Source organism: Aspergillus vadensis (assembly GCF_003184925.1).
Source record: "Aspergillus vadensis CBS 113365 unplaced genomic scaffold BO88scaffold_26, whole genome shotgun sequence".
NCBI lineage: Eukaryota > Fungi > Ascomycota > Eurotiomycetes > Eurotiales > Aspergillaceae > Aspergillus > Aspergillus vadensis.
The window spans coordinates 535,985-555,641 of NW_020292064.1; the positions used below are offsets into that span (position 1 = coordinate 535,985).

A 19,657-nucleotide genomic window follows, 5' to 3' on the forward strand; every position below is an offset into this window, starting at 1 on the left:
CAATGCAGTAAGTAGTAGCCTACGGTAAGGAACAAAACGCAATCAGGTACCAGTGACTAACTACTTACTACTCAGCCACACACACCACCTCAGCCTCCCCCACGGCAGCCTTACCCGGAATAGCAACTCTCCAGCTGTCGGGAGTTCGTAGGCTTCCGCAATTACCCCCGAAGCTTCCTTACTATCAACCACTATCTAACTATATACCCACTCCCACTCCTCCCACCCCCTCCAACCAACTGTTTCTGTACATCTGTGCTTCTTTTGTCTCTTCACTCATTAGTCGCCCTAACGCCTTTCCCGCACACAAACCCCCATGGCAGACTCCGCTTTACACGATAGTCCAGCGCATGACCCCGATGCGCCACCATCGAGTGCCGGCTCTACCGGCCACCCCGGAGCTCTAGAGCCCCGTCCCGGCCCAGCCCCTATGTCGGAAGAATTGAAGGGTCGTCTGGACAAAGTTGTATACTCAGATGTGCGTGATGTCTATGGCATGTTTATAAGTTAGGTCATGACATACTGATGAGGAGGTCCCTCATTTATAGATCGGTGTCACCACTCTCCTGACCCGACTAAAGCAAAGTGTCTCCTCAGCCAAGGTGCGTTTCAGGCTCCACCCCCACCGCTGTCAGGTAACAAAGAAAGCACACGGACGCTAATCGATGACGCCAATGGCTACAGGATTTCTCTACTTTCCTCAAGAAACGGTCATCCCTGGAAGAAGAGCATGCGCAAGGCCTGCGGAAGCTCTCTCGTTCCCTTCACGACTCTGCGTACCGCAACGAGAACCGCCAAGGTACTTACAGTCATAATTACAATGAACTCAATCGTTTCCACGACCGCATGGCGGACCATGGACTTCAATTTTCCGTGTCTCTGCAGCAGATGGCCGATGATCTCAACGAACTCGCGTCCACTATTGAAAAGGGCCGTAAGCAATGGAAGCAGACCGGATTGAGTGCGGAGAAGAGGGTACTGGAAGCGGAAACTTCTGCGGAGAAGGCAAAAGCAAAGTACGAATCGCTTGCCGAACAATACGACCGGGTCAAGACTGGTGATAAGCAGGGTGGAAAGTTTGGCTTGAAGGGTCACAAGTCGGCTGCGCAGCATGAAGAAGAGCTGCTGCGCAAGGTTCAGAACGCTGACTCTGACTATGCTTCCAAGGTCCAGGCTGCACAGTCGGCGCGACAGGAGCTGGTTTCGACCCTGCGACCTGAGGCGGTAAAAAACATTCAGAAGCTGATTGCGGAATGCGATTCTGGTCTCACACTGCAGTTGCAGAAATTCGGTGCGCTCGAAGCCCCCACTTCGTTGCATGGTCGATGCTAACCACTTTATAGCAACCTTTAACGAGAAGCTGCTTCTTGGACAAGGTTTAGCCATCAGCCCTTTGAAGGATGGCTCGGCCAACCCTGCTCTTGCTCCAAAGAGCTTGTATGAAGTCGTTTCTCAAATTGACAATGAGAAGGACTTCAACGAGTACGTTCTCAGCCATGAGCGGAACCCTGCTGCTGTGACTTCAGACCAAATTCAATACAAACGTCATCCGGTGAGTCCTGCATGTACCGATGCCAATGTGTTCTTAGCTAAGTCTTGCATACCAGACACTTGGAGGATCATCTTCCGGGTCCGTTGTGCCTGCCTCGCAACCGACCACGCAGAATAAGCGACAGTCAATGTTCCTGCCTCAATCATTCTCGCAGTCAAATCTCCTTTCTTCTACTCCAGCATCGTCTCAACCCTCAGCACCAGCACCGGTGTCTGCTCCGGCTCCAGCTCCGGCGCCGGCGCCGGCACTTGCTTCTCCCCCAGCCACTGAATCATTGCCATATCCACAAAACCCTGATTCATACTCGTCTCCGCCATTCCAGCCTCCCTATCCCACATCGAGATCTGAGCAACATCACTTGAATCAAGCTCCTGCGCTACCGGCGAAGACGCCGCTGGGACCAACCGGGAATGGCTTCCAGCCTAGCCCTAACCTTCCTCCTTTGAAGCCGGTGTTTGGCGTATCTTTGGATGACCTATATACCCGGGATGGGACAGCCGTCCCAATGATTGTTTACCAATGCTTCCAGGCTATTGAGCTTTTTGGATTGGACATGGAGGGTATTTATCGACTTTCTGGTAGTGCCACTCATATCAGCCACATGAAGGCGCTGTTCGACAATGGTGCGTTGGCCTCTCGAGTCACTAGGAATGAGCCCTAACTAACGAACGGCAGATTCATCGCAAGTCGATTTTACCAACCCAGAGAACTTTTATCATGATGTTAACAGTGTCGCTGGGCTCTTGAAGCAGTTCTTCCGGGACCTGCCGGACCCGCTGTTCACATCACATTTCTACAACGACTTCATTAACGCGGCCCGTAAGTAACCTTAACCAAGACTGTATGACTTTCCACTAACCACTCCTATCTAGGCATCGATGATGACATCCAGCGCCGTGATTCACTCCATGCGCTAGTTAACAACCTTCCGGATGCTCATTACGCTACGTTGAGGGCTTTGATACTGGTATGTCTATCAATTCAGCACTGCCCTAATTGAAGACCTGTGAATTAACGCATTGCAGCATCTCAACAAAATTCAAGAGCATTACACACAAAATCGGATGAACGCAGGAAACATTGCCATCTGCTTCGGGTAAGTCGTGACAGTCTTTCCCTCTCTATGTCTTGTCGACTAACAATCCCTAGACCCACCCTCATGGGTGCCAATTCTGGCGGCAACATCGCAGATGCCGGCTGGCAGGTCCGAGTCATCGAGACTATCCTTGTCAACACGTTCCAAATCTTCGACGACGACTAGATCCATCGTTTTCAACCATTGACCCGCAAGTTACTGAACAAGCCCTACCCTCGCAGTTCTTCTTGCTTCCCTTAATCTTACGCGAATACCACGTTTCCCATTTTGCTACGATCTAACCGCCCCCATTCTTGTTCTTTACTTACTTTCATTGTCCTTGCCAATCCCTGCTATTACTACAATGTGTACATAGTATTTCCCTTGGGATGGGTAGGCCGCTGCGATTATTGGTTTTTCGATGCCTTCGATACCAGGATACGAAACAGTACCCAACTAATCATCTCCTAAAATTACTAAAACCTGTACTGTAAGCCCCAAGAGGTGGTGATCGAAATGTAAATAATTACAAGTCTCAAATTGGTGAGATAATAGCCAATCAGATATAGTACAGAATCGCAGCGAGAATGATATGCTATGAGCCCAGATATAGTCCGTCTGTCGTCAAAGACAAAGGAACAAACGACGAACACAAAAGCGCGCAAGGATCAATCGACTGCATGGTATCGGGTAGTTCTCAATAACACATGATAAGAATCGAATTGGATGCGAAGCAGTGAGATGATTCCGCAGCCAACGGCAAATGCAAGAGGATTGGGGGGAGGGGAGGGGGAGAGATGATGTGTAGTAGTAAGTAGTAATAGTAGCAGATACCAAGCTAACAGATGAACACACATTTTTGTTGTGCTTCGTCACTGCGTATCAATACAATGCAATGCGGGCCTTGGAAACCACACACGGCCCTTGCTTGCTGGTTCAAGGAGTGGCCCCTAAGTGGAGAGGAGGCTTGGGTTGCACTCAGGTCTTGTTACAATGGTGGGTTTGAGTTTCAGGATCGGATGTTGACTGGCTTATTTCTTGCCGGTCATCGTCTCCTTCATGGCCTCCATGCGGTCCGCCAGGCTCATGCCACGGGCGAAGAAGGGACTCTCCAGGTCCTCCACGGTCGTGGGGGTGGCGTGACCCCAGACGCGCCATTGGTCTTCCTCACCGGCCCAGCGGAACTGCTGGATGACGAGGTATTCGGTGCAGTCCTGCTGCTTGGTGTTGTTGGCCACGGCGGTGCTGTCAGCGGGGGCACCGTTGGGAGACGCCTTTGTCGTGCCCTTCGACTGACGGCTGGTGATGCGCAGGACGACCTGGCGAACGCCGGAGTTGGGGATTTCGGGGATCTGAGTCGCACGATCCGACATGACGCGAACACCGGTGAAGTAGGTGCCCGGGGAGCGAATGTAACTGTCCAGGTTCCAAGTGACACGCTCGCCCTTGGGACGAGCAGCGATGCGGGTGCTCAGCTGGTTGGCAAGACCGGTGCAACACACCTTGCGCAGGGTAGAAGTGTCGCCGCTATGTTTCGCGAGGATCGTTAATGGGTTGTTGGGAGGGAAAGGTGGTGGAACGAGAAGACTGAACACTTACGCGGCAAATGCAGTGTACATCCTCTTGTGGTATTCGGCAGCAACCTGTCGACGCTCTCTCAGTCTAAGTGCAAGTCCCTTGTTGAGCCATTTGCAGTAGGCGAGGATTCTGGTGTCTTGTTAGCAGCTCGGACGTTGGCAGCCATTGAGCGGCGGTTCTGGGGGCATAGGGACTGACCCAACGAAGTTCTGAAAAGCCGACTTGATCCACAGCCATTCCATATGTAAACGCTCCGAGGGTTGCTGGAAGATGGAGGGCATGTCTCTCCAAAGCGGCCGGATGAAGGTGCCCGGCAAAAGTCCGATGTCCTGGGGGAGATCCGTCCTAGGCATACCCCTACCCCGGGTTCGCATACTAGGTTGAGCGGGCGATGGCATGGAGATGTTCTGAGGCATGCCGCGGAGACCAGCACTGCGCTGAGAGGATTGGGAGAGGTATCGGCGTTGGCATGGTGTAGCAATGGCCGGACCGGACTGGAAGGCAGAGAAGGGAGCGTTGCTGGATCGAATGGCCGAGAAAACGGGGCCCTTGGACAGCGAGGACGCCATGACGAGAATAGCGGCCAGAGGAAAGAACCTCGACAGACGGGACAGAGCAAGACGCAGAGGCCGGGGGAGAGCTGGACGCAAGAGATGAAGCGCGAAAACGAAGCCAAAGAAATTCCGCCGAGCGGCCCCGGGGTCACGTGGCGGGTGGTTCTCCGCCGCGAGACTCGCCTTTTGGCTGATTTGGCTTCACTTTGATTGAAGTTCTTCCCATGCACTTTCCCCGCCTGTCGTGCATCTCCCCCAGCGTCATTTCTCGGCCTTCTCTTTCGAACGACAGGAGGAGCGTGTGCTCATTGACTCGGACTTGCCCTCCGTTGCGTTTCCCAAGCATTAACCGACCGCCGCGGACACAGCACCGCCTACCTGATTGTTTCGTGGAGTTTCGCCGTGCACCAAACAGAGAATCTACTATACCGCTTAGGGGTCCGACCAGAGACAATTTAGCTCTGGACCTACCACCAACGACTCTTTCTCTTCGGATCTGCCTGCCGCTTATTCGGGTAATATTTGCGTGACGGCCGCATATGCCGGGGTATTAAGGCTGGCTCCTCCTTATCGTGATGCTGCTTCTCCATCCTTCTCAACGTCTCATGCCCGGTCGTCTTCTCCTGAACCTGACTTGATTGCTTCGCTGTCGGATTCCATTCCCACGACCCCCAACTCACCCTTCTATACTACTCTGGCTTCCATACTCTCAAAAGTGGATTCCAACGATAAAGCCGTGGCCCCCTCCTCCGCCCCCTCGACCGTCGTTCCGCCCTCCCCGGCCTCCTCCACCTCCCCCACTCCTAGTATCAACGATGCTGGTCATTCGGTCCCTTCTGCCCTTCATCCCCGAGTGGCCGTCATTCTAGGAGTTGATCGGAAATGGTATCTACCTTTACTGATCTGTCGCGCGCTGAGCACCGTGCCCGCCGCGTGGTGGGGGCTCCGGTGTGCTTTCACCTTCCTGGCCGAACTGCTGCATATTCGACCAGGCATAGGACATGAGGGGTGGGCGGCGGCGATTGTCGGGAGTGTTAGTCAAGACTGGGATGTTGAAAGACGATTCCGGGTAACAGAGGTGGCCTTGGCTATTATGTGGGTATGTGATTATCTCTCCTCTCTTCTCGGAGCATTGTATAGTGGGAGAATAGGTCTAACTATGACTACAGTGCAGTGCATCCGCGTATCTTTCTTACTTTTTTGCTGATTGTATGATGTCTCGATGGTATGCATCCTCGGATCCTAACATTCATGTGATCTACCGCTAACCTCCCCAGGCTTTTGAACTATACCCCACCAGCTGTTGTTATTCGTCTCCTTACCACAAACGGTTTGATTGCTTATATCACGTCTTGGGTCCTCTACCTCTCCGGAGCTTCGTCCGACCCCCGTTGTCTTTTACCCGCCTGGATATCCATTACCACTGTAAGCTTCCTGGACTCAATCCTCATTGCATAATTTCCTCGGATGATCGGAATGTGTCAAACTAACTCCTCCCCCTTTCTTCCAAATCAGACCCTTACCTTCCTTTATCATGCTACCCAGAATCACGCGACAATCAAGCGTGAAACCGCAGCTGCACTTCTCGTCGTGGCTGTGGCCAGTTTCGTCAGCATGTCATCGCTTCTCCTTCAGTTGCATCTGACGCGTGAGAATGAGCCCGAAGTGCCCGTCTTCGTCATCACTCGCAAGCTTTGGGATTGGGCTGTGGCTATTTTCCTCCGCATGCGAGTGTCGGATGGGCGGGCTCCACTTGGGGAATTGTAAGCTAGAAGGGATTAGTTTTATCGAGAGATGTACCGCGGCGCAATGCGTGCTTCCATAGACTAGCTATCATTCCAATTGTATATCCTGTTGCGCTAAAACAACTTTCGTAAATAGCTTAAATCTACGACACTATCATTGTGCACTCCCTCTACCAGAAGACACATTCGTAAAGTGCTTAAAACTACGACAACTACGAAGATTAGAGTAGGAGAAAAGGTTGGAACCAAAAGGAATGAAAAAAAAAGTATTTCACCATAACCATTCCGCCAGGAATGAAAGTTCATTCTCGAGCAAGGATACAGTAATGACAGTTGGAAGGCGGTAATGCAACACACCAACGATTAGAACATTTAAAGAATAACGAGTGATCGAGACCAAGCCTCCCCATCCTTTAATCAACCGATGCAACCAAGCAGGCCGAAATTTGTCCTTTCACGTACTGGTGGCCACACGAAGCCAAGCAAAGACACGACACAGAAGAAGTAGAAAACAGAAGAAGTAAATCATCTATGAAGATATTGGGTATCTACCAACGCCTTGTTCCGTCATTATCCCATTCCAGATGTAGCAGTCGAGTCAGGGAAGCCAGACCCACTGGGCCTCTTTCCATTGCCTAGTCGCGAATGGAAAGATGACCAACTTGATAGTGCATCAATTCGACAAAAGGCCCAAGTCCAGTATTCCGGGCAAAGAGCGGTAATAGCAGCAGACAATATATTAGACCGAACAACCCTCGTGGCAGTGGCGGGGACCGCAATGTCACATCAGAAGGAGGGCAGGTGGACACATACTGTCCCCTGCCGCACCGCTCTGAGGGAAACGTAGACTGGGAAGAAGGGACCGGAACGGGGGCGTGGCGTCTGGCTTAGAAACCGTGGACCTTGATGGTCTTGGCGTCCAGCTCGAGACCCTCCTTCTTGTCGGTCAAGAACTCCTGAACATCTTTACGCTGATCTCCCTGCAGCTGAATCACCTCTCCCATCTCAGTGTCGTTGACGATGGTGCCATTGCAGGCTGAAAGGGTATGTTAGTGACATGGCGATGTACGTAGGTAGTAGGCGACAACATACCGAACTTCTTCTTGATGACCTTCAAGATCTTCTTCTGATCGAACTTCTTAGGAAGACCCTGGACGGTAGTCAAGGTCTTACGACCATTGCGCTCTGTGGACAAATACATGTTAGTCATAGGTGGATGGTGAGATAGCGTGGCGCCACCAGCGACGATGACAGGGGTGAAGGCACCACGTGGAAGGGACAACAATAGAACGTACGTTGAATCCGTATATGGATGTAATTTTGAGACTGTTTAGTCTCGCCGGTGTCTTCGTCAGCTTCGGCGAAGGGGTCTGTGGAAGAGCACGTGTCAGCCTCAGGCTCTCATGACCAAATATTACCCCGCCAACTTGTGACGCAGTTGGACAAAAAGGACGACCCTGGCTACACAGCCAAGCCTTAGCAGACAGAGTCTACTTCACAATGATCTTTTCAAAAGACCATCGCTAGGAAGACCAACATCTGCTGCAGACAGTGCCGCGGGCGCCTGGGGACGATGTCCACAGAAGGGGGGGGAGGTGGCGAAGCGACTCACCGAAGGTCTTAAGGTTTTCGATGGACATAAACTCGGCCTTTCGTCGTAAACGGCCCTTAAAAGCGGTGTATAGGAAGTGAGCGAGGGGAGAGAATTAGATCTCTGTGGAAATCGAAGTGATCGTAGAGTCTTGGGAGACTTGGAGTTGGAGGTTCAAAAGTGGATGAGGTGGTGGTCGGGAAGGAAACAGGAAGAAGAACAGAAGAGCCTTTTGAGGGGCGCGGCGTTGCCTTAGCGCCCTTGTGGGGGAAGGCGGTGTGCCCGTGACTAAGCCCTCTTTCCCCCCTTCCAGCGCGGTGATCTGGTACGTTCCATCCATGACTGGCCCGTCTCTTAGGTTCAAGGTCCATTCTGATTGCTACCCTTTAGCCTTTTGGCGGGCTGGAGAGGCGTCGCGCTTCTAGACAAATGTTATAATTGGGTTTCCAAATCGGGTCGCTGATTGGACATCGGTGGCAACCGCCAAGGGCTCTCTCCTCTCCATCCCTCCGTTTTCCCCGAACTCCCCTCATATACATACGTAGGTTCTACGCAGTTTTGAGCTTGTCTATCGCTGTCTAGCATATAGTTTACATAGCAAATCCGTCATGCCAAGTTCATATCATACACGTGCACCGAAGCCTGAGACACAGGACCCCTGACATGTGTTATGGACGGCTAGTACGGCATCACAAGCTCGCCACAGTAACTTTGGTAATCAAACTATGTTCAGGCCTTTCTAGAGAGATAATGATAATATTATGGCAATTGAGGTATTAGGATGTTCATACAGCATCACAATCTCGCCCTGTACAGAAAAGTAAATGACAGATGGCCGAAGGGCTCTGAACTATTCATGTCCTTCCTCTTCCGACTACCGTCAAACCCAACCTTTCAACTCTTCCCTTTTTAATGCGAACTGAAAAACTTCGTGGTATTATAGTGTATCGAAACTCGTCGGCAATGGTATCACAGAAACGGTTGTCGCTTAAGGGGAAGGAGTGGTGGAAGCAGTAGCGCCCGGGGCAGCGCGCGCATTCTGGGGAGGCAGGAAGATGGGGAAGTAGGTCTATAGAATGCACATTAGAAAGGATCCAATCGTTCATTAGGATTTTCCGGCAACATACAACCACCAAAGCCATCACTATAAGCGCATGCAGCAGTTAGTTCATAAGTCCCTTGTAGCGGGGGCAGAATGTGTACACGTACAGGACATCAAGACGGACATGTAGGCCGGAGTCGAAGCAGTTCTCTTCTGGTCTGGAGTCTCACCGAGCCAGGACTGAAGCGAGAAAACGAAGGAGACCCTGGATTGATCCAAATTAGCCAGCTGTTGAAACGTTGGAGATACTGTCGACCTACCATCCGATCATTCTGCGCGCGCGAGCTTTGTTAGAATATAACCACACAGCCAATTGAGGCGATAGATCTTGCGCTCACCTATTCCTGGTGAACATCTGCCGGTAAGTGTTAGCGCGTCTGAAGCTTAAACGGGCACGATATCTTCAGATCGGGGTTCGCGACTTACCGCAGCCATAGGCATGGTGCTGGACATGGCGCCTGAACCGGGGCAATCAGCACATTGTCCTTGCTATCCCATCTACAATGTAATCTATCATCCATTCGTCACATACTAGACATGTCGGCCTCATCCTTGCTCTTGGGAGGGTCAATGTAGGGGATGGCTAGTAGACGACGTCGACGTCAGCGAACACACGCTCAAAATCGGAAGCTGAATATTTTGATAGTAGGACGTAATACTTACCGAGGTCCAACCTCCGCATATCCTTCTTAGATGCCATCTTGTCGCTTGATACTCCGAGGCTACTGCACAGGCCGTGAAAGAGGTACCTTCGTTCAGGTTGAGAGACAGGCGAACAGGCCAACCAAGCGATGCGTGACGCCAAGACCAAAGCGGAAAGGCTGCCCGGATCCGAGGTTTATCTCCCCCGGATGATAAGTTGTCCCATTAGATTATCCCATTATGAGTTCGCGAACGCATTGGCGACCGAAAGACGATCGCAATCAGAGCTAGTTTCTAGCTATCTCTTAACGAATGCTACGTATTATATTGACTATTGGACTAGCAGATGATATCGAGCAAACCACACTCAAGAAGCGTGACTGCTTAGCTCCGAGGCCGGGCACCTTAAGGTTAGCGTACTTAGTCCCTTCGGAGGACAGCTGTAGAGATGAGGGACCAGACAGAGATCCCTTCGGAGATCACCCATCTTCGGGTTGAGCCGTATCAGACACTCAGGTCAGCCTGCTCTGTACTTCTGATCAACTAACTTTAAGCGATAGGGGCGATCAACAGTAATACGGTCGGCGATTGGAATCAAGATCAGCTCAGGTGTCGCAAACACCCACCATCCTCCCAGTTCTGACCGGGCGGGCAACGCAAGATACACACGCATGCACGGTGCTTTCTGGAAAAAAACACCAAATGATAAGAAGATGGAGAGTCTCCCGACCTATCTATCTATTCCAAGAACAAGGCGTATAATTATTTGTTTTTTTCAATTTATTATTGCATGTGCATAAGGGGCGTTGGGCTGGGCTTCCGACGGAGGACCCAATTCCGTGGCTGTCCAGAACCGAGCAGCCCCTTTCGCAAACCCCGATTTTAATCCGGACCATGCTTGTGTACCTATCCGCTCATCTCACCGTGGCCATTTGCGAGCTGGGACAGCCAGGGTTGCACTGCATCCTGCGGCTAGGGTAGGTGTTACTGAAAGGCTGCTCCGTGGCCAGTATCTGGTACCAGCCCGTGATGCGCCAGTCTGTGCGCTCGGAGTTTCCGGGATGATCCAGTGCGTTCAGCACATGGATCCCTGTTCCCCGTATTTAAAACAGGAGATCTCTGCTGAGTAGATACCCAGTAGCACAGGGCAGACGTAGGTGCTCTAGCGCATAAAGGACCGGGGAAATTGTGGCGACCTGAAGGCAATCAAAAGACTATATCTATCCATCTATCTAGTATCTACAGGCTAAAAGGTCAGGGAAGATCTACAGCGAGGTGCCACTTAGGATGCGGAGAAGCTTGGAATCAGACGGCATAGTCATACGGTCCTCACAGTCTCCCACGCAGTGTCATGCCACTGTGGAGGGGGTGCATCCCACAGCCGGACGTTTGAAGATGGCAGATGGGAGATGGCAGCGACGGGGATGGTCAAGAAGAATAATATCATGACACATGTCTAACATCCTTCGGCAATGGATCTTCCCGACGGGGCTCGGGGCGCTTAGGCAGGAGAAGACTGGAGGAATCCGAGAGAATGGGATCCCCTTGATCCAACGGCCCACAGGGTGATGGAGAGTGGGTTTCAAGGTGAAAAACTGGAAAAAAAAAAATGTCTTGGAGAAGGAAGAGACGGAAGTGTGCTTCAGGCAAAGTTAGAATAGTCTCCATCTAGGGTTGGTTTTAGTCGGGATACTGAATCGGATAGTTGAAAATTGTTCACCGTATGTTTGTTCGATTGTGACAGTCAGGGAAAAATAATACCCCTCGCCCCTCCTTCTCCAGGGAGATCGCACACGTATCACCTTGTGTGTGCTACAGGTAGAGTTGATGGGACATGACAAGATTCTATTACCTTGCAAACGCCGCACAGATTGCGCATCACAGATTAATCCCCGGGGGGGGTCACTACTGTACGACAACGCAAACAAGTTGGGATTCAATTCCAAGGTACTGTCCATCGAGCAGGGATCGCCCTTAAACGGGCCGATCTGCGGAGTTAAGATGGCTGTGGTTGGGTTAGGCACGGAGAGTCGCCTCGCCATGGTCCCTATCTCTTGATTCAACTGGCTCCTGGGAGTTTCCATTTTTCATCCGATCCTAGCCTGCAAGCCACTGGCGGAAGAATGGGGCGATATGCCGCGATATCATCAGGTAATCGCGTCGAGTTGCAGGTTCAGAATCATCCGAATGAAGGGGACCCCCATCATCTGATGCCAAGATGATCGATTCAGGATTGGTTGATAGATTTACCGAATAGCGTGATCACTTGCGGTGGACTAGGCCATCCGACAGACCAAACAATCTTCTAATTAGTGAGTAAGTTCTTCATGGATTGACTCAGTCGGCGTCAGTTGCTGAATGCGGAGAGGGAAGCCTGGGGGAGGGAGAGCCGGGTAGATCAGGCAAGATGCACAGGAATAAAGAAGAATATGTATAGTAAGTCAGGAATTAGTTTGGTTTCAGTCTAGATATTCAGCAGCAGGAACACCGTAGATACTCCGGGCCTTGACTACTACTAGAATATGTACTATGTAGGTATTCTGTGGGTATTATTAGCCCCAACCATCAGGGATAACTACGGAGTACATACTTACTACTAGTGTAGTTATCAGCTTCTCGGATTAGCCTATGGATAAGCTGGCTCCGATCATCAATTCAAGAGGATCCATCAAATGCAAATACGGATCCCCCCTCCCCATAGCCGGTATTACAGCGGTATTGCACCACGCGGACTGGCAGCCGTCAGCCGGATAATTTACCGTCTCGAGCCGGTAATCCCTGCCCCCTCTCGGGCTACTGCGACTTCCTTCTTGGGTAGGTCGGTCATACAGGTGCCAGTTGGTCCTCCTTACGTTATCTCCAGATTCGCTCTCTTCGGCCACCGTCTTCGGCTTTTTCCTGGTCTATCTCTCCTCCTCCTCTACTTCACTTCTTCTTTCTTCCTACTTGGTCTTTCACCTGGTTTCCTTCCTATACCATCTCCCTTCCGCTGGGCGTCTTCGCTTCTATCTCTTCCGCCATCGGATCCATTGACCTTTCCCGCCTTGCCCCCCCGAAACTCTCAGTTCCGCGACGGTTACCGGGGTTTAACCTCCGTCTCCTCCCCCCCATAGCCGCTCCACCCAGCTCCTCGATTCGTTTAACCGCACCAGATTCAATTTGAAAGGATCGAATGTGTAGTATACCGGTCCTGGTTCTATCAGGCATATCACCAATCCACATTACAAGCGTCCGGTGACCATCCCTGAGGATAGTCGTGTAGCCGTCGTGACGGCGCGGTGCCAATGATCAGATCCCGACGCTTGGATACACCATGAAGCTGACATGATACCTCATTCTTCCGCCGGCGTCCAGCCATGGGGCCGTTCCCTGCGCGCCCTCAATAACGGCTCAGGACGCGTTGATGCTTCTCAAGCTCTGGTTCAGTCCGACCCGCAGCTGGAGAAGCTGTCAATGTCCATGCCGCAACCGCTACCCCGACAGCCGGCAGTCATCGACCTTACCGCGAATGCCAGCGACTCTCAGGACCGGGAGCCCCCTGCGAAACGACTCAAACTTGATGCGCCTCCGGGATCATGTCCGCCTGAGGGAAGTCCAGCCCCGGGAAGTGCAGAAGCGAGAAGCACCCCGGGGACCGCAAGTTCGAAACCGAATCCGCTTGCCTGGCGCGGTCGACCAGTGTGGTCGTTCCAGGCTCTGATTTCGGAGACGACTGGAGCTGTGGAAGCGAAGGAAGACGATAACAATTCTCAAGGGAAGAACCCTGCATCGCCGCCACCTTTACCTCTCATTCCTTGGAAGCCCGCTCCGCAAGAAGCCTCCGGAAGCAACAGCGCAAAACCAGCAGATGTCGCCTCTACAAAGGAAGTGCAAACAACTCCCTATCGTATTGTCGTACCCCCTGTTGCGCCAAAGCTGAAAGGGGAAAGTAAGTCGATCCGCGCGATAATCCGTGTTGAGAACTCGTCTAATTGGCATAATTCTGGTTTAGGAGTCGCGGACTTTTCCCCTTGGACGGGCAACCACCCGGAAGATACGCTTAATGACCATACTGCAAAACAAGGACATTACGATCGTACGCAGGTATCGCAAAACGAGTCCAATACAGCCCGTCCATCTCTGTACGCACAGTTGAAGCATCGATCTGGTCTTCAGATGCTGTCGTCCGTTTTCGCCGCTGCTCTCGAGAAGCGCCAATCCCATAGCACGATCGCTACTCCGTCGAGCTTCAAACCTCCCCCGCGCGTCACTTTGACAGATAACAAACGTGAAGCTTGGCTTCGGGATCTTGCCAATCCGTCCGTTCCATTACGCAGACTGAGCCGGACTATCCCCCATGGGATTCGAGGCAAGGTGCTGCTCGATCAATGTCTGGGCAAAGGAATCCCGGTTCCGCGAGCTATATGGCTGGCCCGATGTGTCGGGGCCAACGAAATCCGTGCCTTCAAGCGAAAGGGCACGAGCGGAACGCTCGCTCTGGGCCTCGAGACCAAATGGGTCCGCGATTGGACATCAACTGTCCAGCAGTTCCTTGAAAGCGTAATAGGTACTTGCGGATCTTCCGACTGGAAGATGAAGATGACATATGCGTACGCCACACCTCGCCTTTCCCATTACATTTTTACTTACCCTTGATAGTGTCAGCTTAACATCGCGTTTATTCTTCGAGCGACTGCTAGACCACGACCAGTATCTCAGTTGGTTCTTGGTATCTTTAGAGGCTGCGCCATTGAACACCGTGCCCGTGTGGCTCTTAATGCTCGGTATATACTGGAACAATATTATGCGCTATCGGAAGCGTGGTCGACGATTGGCTGAGGTGTTACTGGAGAAGCTGCGTTTGGTGCGCTCCTCAATTTCGTGTTTATATTTCATAGCTAATTGGCGTAACAGATGAAGCAGCCAGGACAACCTACTGCCCTGGAACCGTTAGTTGATCGTTTATCTCGATGCATTAGAAGATTGGTACTGGAGCACACGTCTTCCGTTATACTCCCGGCATCCTGGGATAAATACAAGGACTTGATCGCTTCATGCTTGAACCTGAAGGAACTACCTGACAAGACAACACTTCAGAACCTTGCGGAGCGTAACGTACGAGTTCAGTTGCCCACTAACCACCAAGGGTCGACTCAACAATTGCCTCAGCAACATGTCATTCATTTGTTCGATTCCATACGGTCTGCACACGATGTTTTGTCCACGTCCTCAGCCTGCTTGAATGCCGTGGAAGACAAGGCTACTCTGGTCGCGAAGCTACTTGAGTGGGCAGCGACTCCGTTTCGTCATGGGTCCCGCCGCGTGTATACGAGTGTTCGCCTGCTTCGGAAGTGGAAGATGTCGGGAATGGATGTTGAATCTTATATTCTCGCTTTCCTTGCGGACACTCAGATAACCAGTCGCGTCAATATGGACAATGTCTATCATATAATCGCCGAACTTGTCCGGTCTCAGACTTTCTCTGTGGGCAGGTACCTACAGTGGCTGATGGCGAAAGGGGTAGCGAACGATCCTTTACCCGATCAAAATAAGGTCAGATGCCTCTTTTAGCGTTAGTTGACGATTATATTGACCAAGTGAATTGTAGGCTATTTCGGACGACGTACGCCTTCTTATACAACTTCCATTGGCCCGTTTGCCAGAATATGTCCGTAACCTCCGCAACACGCTGTTGAGTCGCGCCGGAATTACTGCTTCACACGAGGAATCAACTGTTGAAACTGTCAAAGCGTCTATCGCTCAACGCCTTCCGAAGATCTTTGGGCCACAGGCAAATGATGCAATGTTGACCGACCAGCCATTGTCGAGTTTGACGTGGGCAGTCAAATCCGAGATTGGCCTGTGGATCCGTCGTGGAGTATCAGGACACTGTCGTGATCCAGTCAGGTACGCTGATTTCACTCCCTTGAAGTATGCCCAAGTCCTAACAGCTGCTAGGAAATATGCACATATACCCATGCTTGCTGATTCGGGTGTTTCTGCACTCACTCCTGTCGAGTTTTATAACATCCGCGACATACTGGAAAGCTTTGGAGATATCTCGATGCTTGCCGACGTGCTCAAGCAGGCGACAAACTGCGATGACAATATTGTTCTGGCCTCCGTTGCTGATACCATCAATTTCCATTTCGACTCTTTGAGTGTTATTGGTGCTGCGACAGATCTCTTCAAAGGGCTTGTTGAGTCCTATGCTCGCCTCAAGAGACTTGGAGCGCCCGGTTTAGATTTTATCTTTTCACTGATCGAGTTGGGGCTACGCATGCCCAGCGAGTTCAACACCGTTGCTCTTCTGCGTCAGGATTTGTCTCGTATTGAGAACAAGTCCGCCCTAGCTGCACCATCTCCGCTGTCGGACAACCTCTCCATGGCTTTCAATGACGTCGACTCTTCGTTCCAGGAGAAGCTAGATCAGATCCTATTCTCCGGAGGGGGAATGGATGAATCCACTATGGACTCTATCTTCAATTCATTGACTGGGGCATTGGCAAACGAGAATGGTCACGTCAAACTGTCGGCGAATGACATATGCAGGTACCTGGCCTACCTGAGATCCTTCCATCCTAAGCGGTTCGATGCCAGGCTGGTTCGCTGGGTATGTGGTGTCCTAAAGTCACCTTCTCGGTTCGCAATGGTCCGTGTCTTGCCTCCCCTTATCGGCGTTGGTTGCGTTACCATACATGCATTCGTGATGCTTGTGAAGAAGCTTTTGCAATCGGAAAGGGTAGCCTCGGTAGTCCCCAAAGTCACGGATCTGCAGCTGGATCTTCTTGAGCTCTTAGTTCCACAAGAGCCGAGCGGAAGCCGTTACACAGATATGGTATGCATTATCACTTTGCTTTCTAGCTACGCACCCTCATTTCTTTCCGCTGGTCCTGAAGCATGCCCTGCAGTTGTCTAACCCTTCTGTCTAGGTCACGTACCGCTACTATCTAGCGCAACAAGAGTTCATTGACAAGCATCCCGAGGAGTGCCTCAATATCATCCGTGCTGCTGTGCCACTGATTAGTACTAGGCAGACAGAAAGTGCGGGTGAAGCGAACGCGGCAGACCTAACAAAGTGCGCCATGATCTTGCTCCAAACCTTACTTACACAGAAACCAGAACGCATGGTACAATGTTGTACGCAAAAATTAGTTGGGCAAGATCCGGCATCCACAATGATCTTACAAAAGGCTCTTGATGCTCTACTCGGCTTCAATCCGCAAGGTTTGTTTGCAGTCCCCTGCCTGTTAGGTCTAGGCTAACACGATTCCAGATCCCCAGGCTATGTCTGATGCTGAGAGAGTCATTGGCATGAACAATGACTTCTCGCTCCCTATCTGTCAGTTGAAGCTCCAGCTCTTATTTAATGTAGAGGCTGGGAATGGAGTCGACAATGGTATTGTGGATGTGATGTTCAAAGCAGCGATGGCTGATGCTCGCTCAAAGCGTTCCCACTGGTACGGTTTGGTGAGTCTGATGAACCAGGATGCGGTGCGACAGGTATGAGAATAGCCAACCCTTTGCTCTTGTTTCATCTTCGCTGACTGTTTCAGATCCGCGAGCGAGCTGAAAAGGGCTTCTTCTCTGTTCCTATTCTGGAAGAGTTTGTCGGCGATCCTACGGTGGCGGACAAGTCAAACTCCATTGAGACCGCTCGGCTTTATCTGGCAATCATTGAAAAGCTAGCATATAGTATTCCTGAAACGGGTGTACCATCTGTTGCGCCAATGTTGGTGGAAAAAATGGAGTTGCTTCTCCAGAAATTCATCACCATGCAGCCAAATCCGTCTACTCCCGCAGAGTCGTGTCAGATAGCTCAGGCGCGCTCGAATTTCGAACGAAGCCTTGCATTTTGGTTCTCAGCTCTGCTCAGACTCGTTGTCATCCACAGATCAGCATTCAATACGGCGGCACTAACATCTAAACCAATCGGTCTCCAAGAACAAGCTCGCATGCTGGTCTCTATCTTCTGCATCACTCTCGCACGTCTCCCGGACCGAGTTATTCGCCTCTACCCGTCAGCGAATTATTTCCCTCATCCTGTGCAGTCGGAAAGCTACCGCCCATGTCCCGGGATTCTACTACAGACCCACGCTTTGGACGTTGCAGCAGCCCTGATTGATACGTTCCCGGACGAAGCACGACAGCAATGTGCCCGTTTCCTCAAGGAGAAATGCCCTCCTTTTCTTCAGTTCCAAAACGATTCCCGGTTCCTCTATCTTCTTGGGCCCGTGATGGATGCGCCAACGCTTAATTCATCCCAGCCCGCGTCTCTACCATCTCCTGCGGCCGGTGGTTCAACCCCAACACCGACTGGTAATCTTGCTGGCGGGCCTCCCAGTTCACAGAGCCTCTCTTCAGCGTCTGGCCTACCAGCTGGGCTATCTGAAGGTGTCAATTGCATTGCAAGCCACCTTCGGTTGCAGTACCGTGGTCGCGTTCTCGGCGCGTATCCGGTCCGGCCCTGGGAACTTCTCGAGGACGCTGCTCCAATTGTCGGAATGAACGACACTGCCGTGAGCCTAAAATACTTTGACGCCCGACGCGTCAGAGCCTAGGCAATCCGCAACTCACCCCGTATATAATTCACTGTTTTCTCTCCATGATTTGAGCCTTTATGTGCTTGTGCTTGCCTTTTTGCTCGATACCATACCCATATTTTTGCATATATTGTCCATCTCATGTTGCTATACCTATAGGATCTTTTACGTCCTTCCTCCATCACTCTTTTGGTTATTTTCTTTCGTTCATTTGTCATCATTTTGACCGCGGGTATCGATGTTGGCGAGCAAGGGTGCACTGGTTATTGCCGATTTTGGGATGTTGCTTTTGGTTAGTTTCTTCGAGGCATCTGGGGGTTGTATATAATATAGAGACGGGCGTTTTGGTGAGTTGGGTGGCTCATACTTATATAGCATTTACGATTGGCATCAGTATTTGAAACTGGCATTTGAATATTTCGATCAGGGCATGTTTTTGTGCATAAGCATGTACTGTCTATCTCTTGGGTGGCGTTGGAGATTACTTAGGCATGATGCCTACATACTACTCAAGTAATGACTCAAGAACAGCAGGTGTCTTTCTAGTAGTGGCTGGTAGTAATAACGCTTTACAGTAGGACGCTTCTCCAGTGATACAATTTTCCCAAATTGACAATGTGCACCCATCACGATCCGTGATAGTGGGTTCTTCATGCAGCGAGTTGACAATCAATATGATAATATTGCAACTAGTGGAAACTAGCTCTGTAGATCTTGAGATTGGGTTTTCCGCATTCCGTCGGCCGCAGTTCAGGACAGACCAAGTAGGAGATGAGTTCGGAAATATGTTGCTGAAGACATCGAAGATGATGGCACATTAGTACTGTGTCTGATTGAAAATGTATACAGTAGCCACAAATCTTTTATCATTGAACTTAAATATACTACTAACTGATCATTACTACCGCATAAGTAACTGACTCATGCATGTTATGTATCTCTGAGCTAGTCATCAAGATCATCCCCAGTGTATACTAACTTGGAAACACTACTAAAGTAAGTTTGGATTCCACCCAAGAAAAGTCCTTTATCCCGTCGAAAACCTCTTCAGCTCTGGTGACTAGTATGCCCCATGCGGCAAAATACTATCGAACAAGGAGGTTATTAAATACCGACATATTTCCCCGATCAGCTCCTGCAACTCATCAATCCATTTATTCATCGAATCGATCTAATATCCTAACTACTACCACCACCACTACCTCCTCCTCCTCCTCCTCCTCCTTCTTCTTCTTCTTCTTCAATTCTTCCTCTCAGTCCATCAACCCTCTCGCAACATGAAGATCTTCGCCATCC

The 19,657-nt window shown here is 50.9% G+C and overlaps 6 protein-coding genes across 6 annotated transcripts; 4 read left to right on the top strand and 2 right to left on the bottom strand.

Annotated features, from left to right (window-relative positions):
• The first annotated feature begins 185 nt into the window (after window positions 1-185).
• Window positions 186-3,164, top strand: rgd1 (putative Rho GTPase activator (Rgd1)). The gene is made up of 9 exons (XM_025707579.1): window positions 186-478; window positions 549-602; window positions 685-1,291; window positions 1,344-1,552; window positions 1,608-2,175; window positions 2,228-2,371; window positions 2,425-2,519; window positions 2,578-2,648; window positions 2,702-3,164. The coding sequence occupies exons 1-9, from the start codon at window positions 317-319 to the stop codon at window positions 2,811-2,813; spliced, it is 2,022 nt and encodes a 673-aa protein (XP_025559110.1). The 5' UTR covers window positions 186-316; the 3' UTR covers window positions 2,814-3,164.
• Window positions 3,165-3,658: 494 nt separating this feature from the next.
• On the bottom strand, window positions 3,659-4,774 carry BO88DRAFT_349144 (uncharacterized protein; the record flags this gene model as incomplete). The annotated part of the gene is made up of 3 exons (XM_025703440.1): window positions 3,659-4,154; window positions 4,227-4,334; window positions 4,404-4,774. 3 exons carry the CDS (start codon window positions 4,772-4,774, stop codon window positions 3,659-3,661), a joined length of 975 nt encoding a protein of 324 aa, XP_025559111.1.
• Window positions 4,775-4,858: 84 nt separating this feature from the next.
• On the top strand, window positions 4,859-6,619 carry BO88DRAFT_490949 (uncharacterized protein; the record flags this gene model as incomplete). The annotated part of the gene is made up of 5 exons (XM_025712821.1): window positions 4,859-4,906; window positions 5,196-5,858; window positions 5,929-5,984; window positions 6,037-6,184; window positions 6,275-6,619. 5 exons carry the CDS (start codon window positions 4,859-4,861, stop codon window positions 6,524-6,526), a joined length of 1,167 nt encoding a protein of 388 aa, XP_025559112.1. The 3' UTR covers window positions 6,527-6,619.
• Window positions 6,620-7,391: 772 nt separating this feature from the next.
• BO88DRAFT_349219 (SUI1 family translation initiation factor) lies at window positions 7,392-9,897 on the bottom strand (the record flags this gene model as incomplete). Its single annotated transcript, XM_025703444.1, has 9 exons — window positions 7,392-7,540; window positions 7,597-7,689; window positions 7,800-7,874; window positions 9,219-9,239; window positions 9,305-9,402; window positions 9,536-9,552; window positions 9,624-9,655; window positions 9,730-9,780; window positions 9,861-9,897. The coding sequence occupies 9 exons, from the start codon at window positions 9,895-9,897 to the stop codon at window positions 7,392-7,394; spliced, it is 573 nt and encodes a 190-aa protein (XP_025559113.1).
• A 2,521-nt stretch (window positions 9,898-12,418) lies between these two features.
• BO88DRAFT_148928 (uncharacterized protein) lies at window positions 12,419-13,097 on the top strand. The gene has a single exon (XM_025701505.1). The coding sequence runs from the start codon at window positions 12,512-12,514 to the stop codon at window positions 12,950-12,952; it is 441 nt and encodes a 146-aa protein (XP_025559114.1). The 5' UTR covers window positions 12,419-12,511; the 3' UTR covers window positions 12,953-13,097.
• A 66-nt stretch (window positions 13,098-13,163) lies between these two features.
• BO88DRAFT_349107 (mediator of RNA polymerase II transcription subunit 12) lies at window positions 13,164-18,379 on the top strand (the record flags this gene model as incomplete). The annotated part of the gene is made up of 9 exons (XM_025703436.1): window positions 13,164-13,767; window positions 13,831-14,428; window positions 14,478-14,682; window positions 14,733-15,371; window positions 15,427-15,725; window positions 15,777-16,656; window positions 16,751-17,045; window positions 17,095-17,321; window positions 17,375-18,379. The coding sequence occupies 9 exons, from the start codon at window positions 13,164-13,166 to the stop codon at window positions 18,377-18,379; spliced, it is 4,752 nt and encodes a 1,583-aa protein (XP_025559115.1).
• Window positions 18,380-19,657: the final 1,278 nt, after the last annotated feature.

What these genes read in the sequence shown, in the direction of transcription:
- rgd1 (XM_025707579.1), top strand. Translation starts at nt 317, where the DNA reads ATGGCAGACTCCGCTTTACACGATAGTCCAGCGCATGACCCCGATGCG. An exon ending in TTCAATACAAACGTCATCCG is followed by an intron (nt 1,553 to 1,607) that starts GTGAGTCCTGCA and finishes CTTGCATACCAG; the next exon opens with ACACTTGGAGGATCATCTTC. An exon ending in GAAGGCGCTGTTCGACAATG is followed by an intron (nt 2,176 to 2,227) that starts GTGCGTTGGCCT and finishes AACGAACGGCAG; the next exon opens with ATTCATCGCAAGTCGATTTT.
- BO88DRAFT_148928 (XM_025701505.1), top strand. Translation starts at nt 12,512, where the DNA reads ATGCAAATACGGATCCCCCCTCCCCATAGCCGGTATTACAGCGGTATT.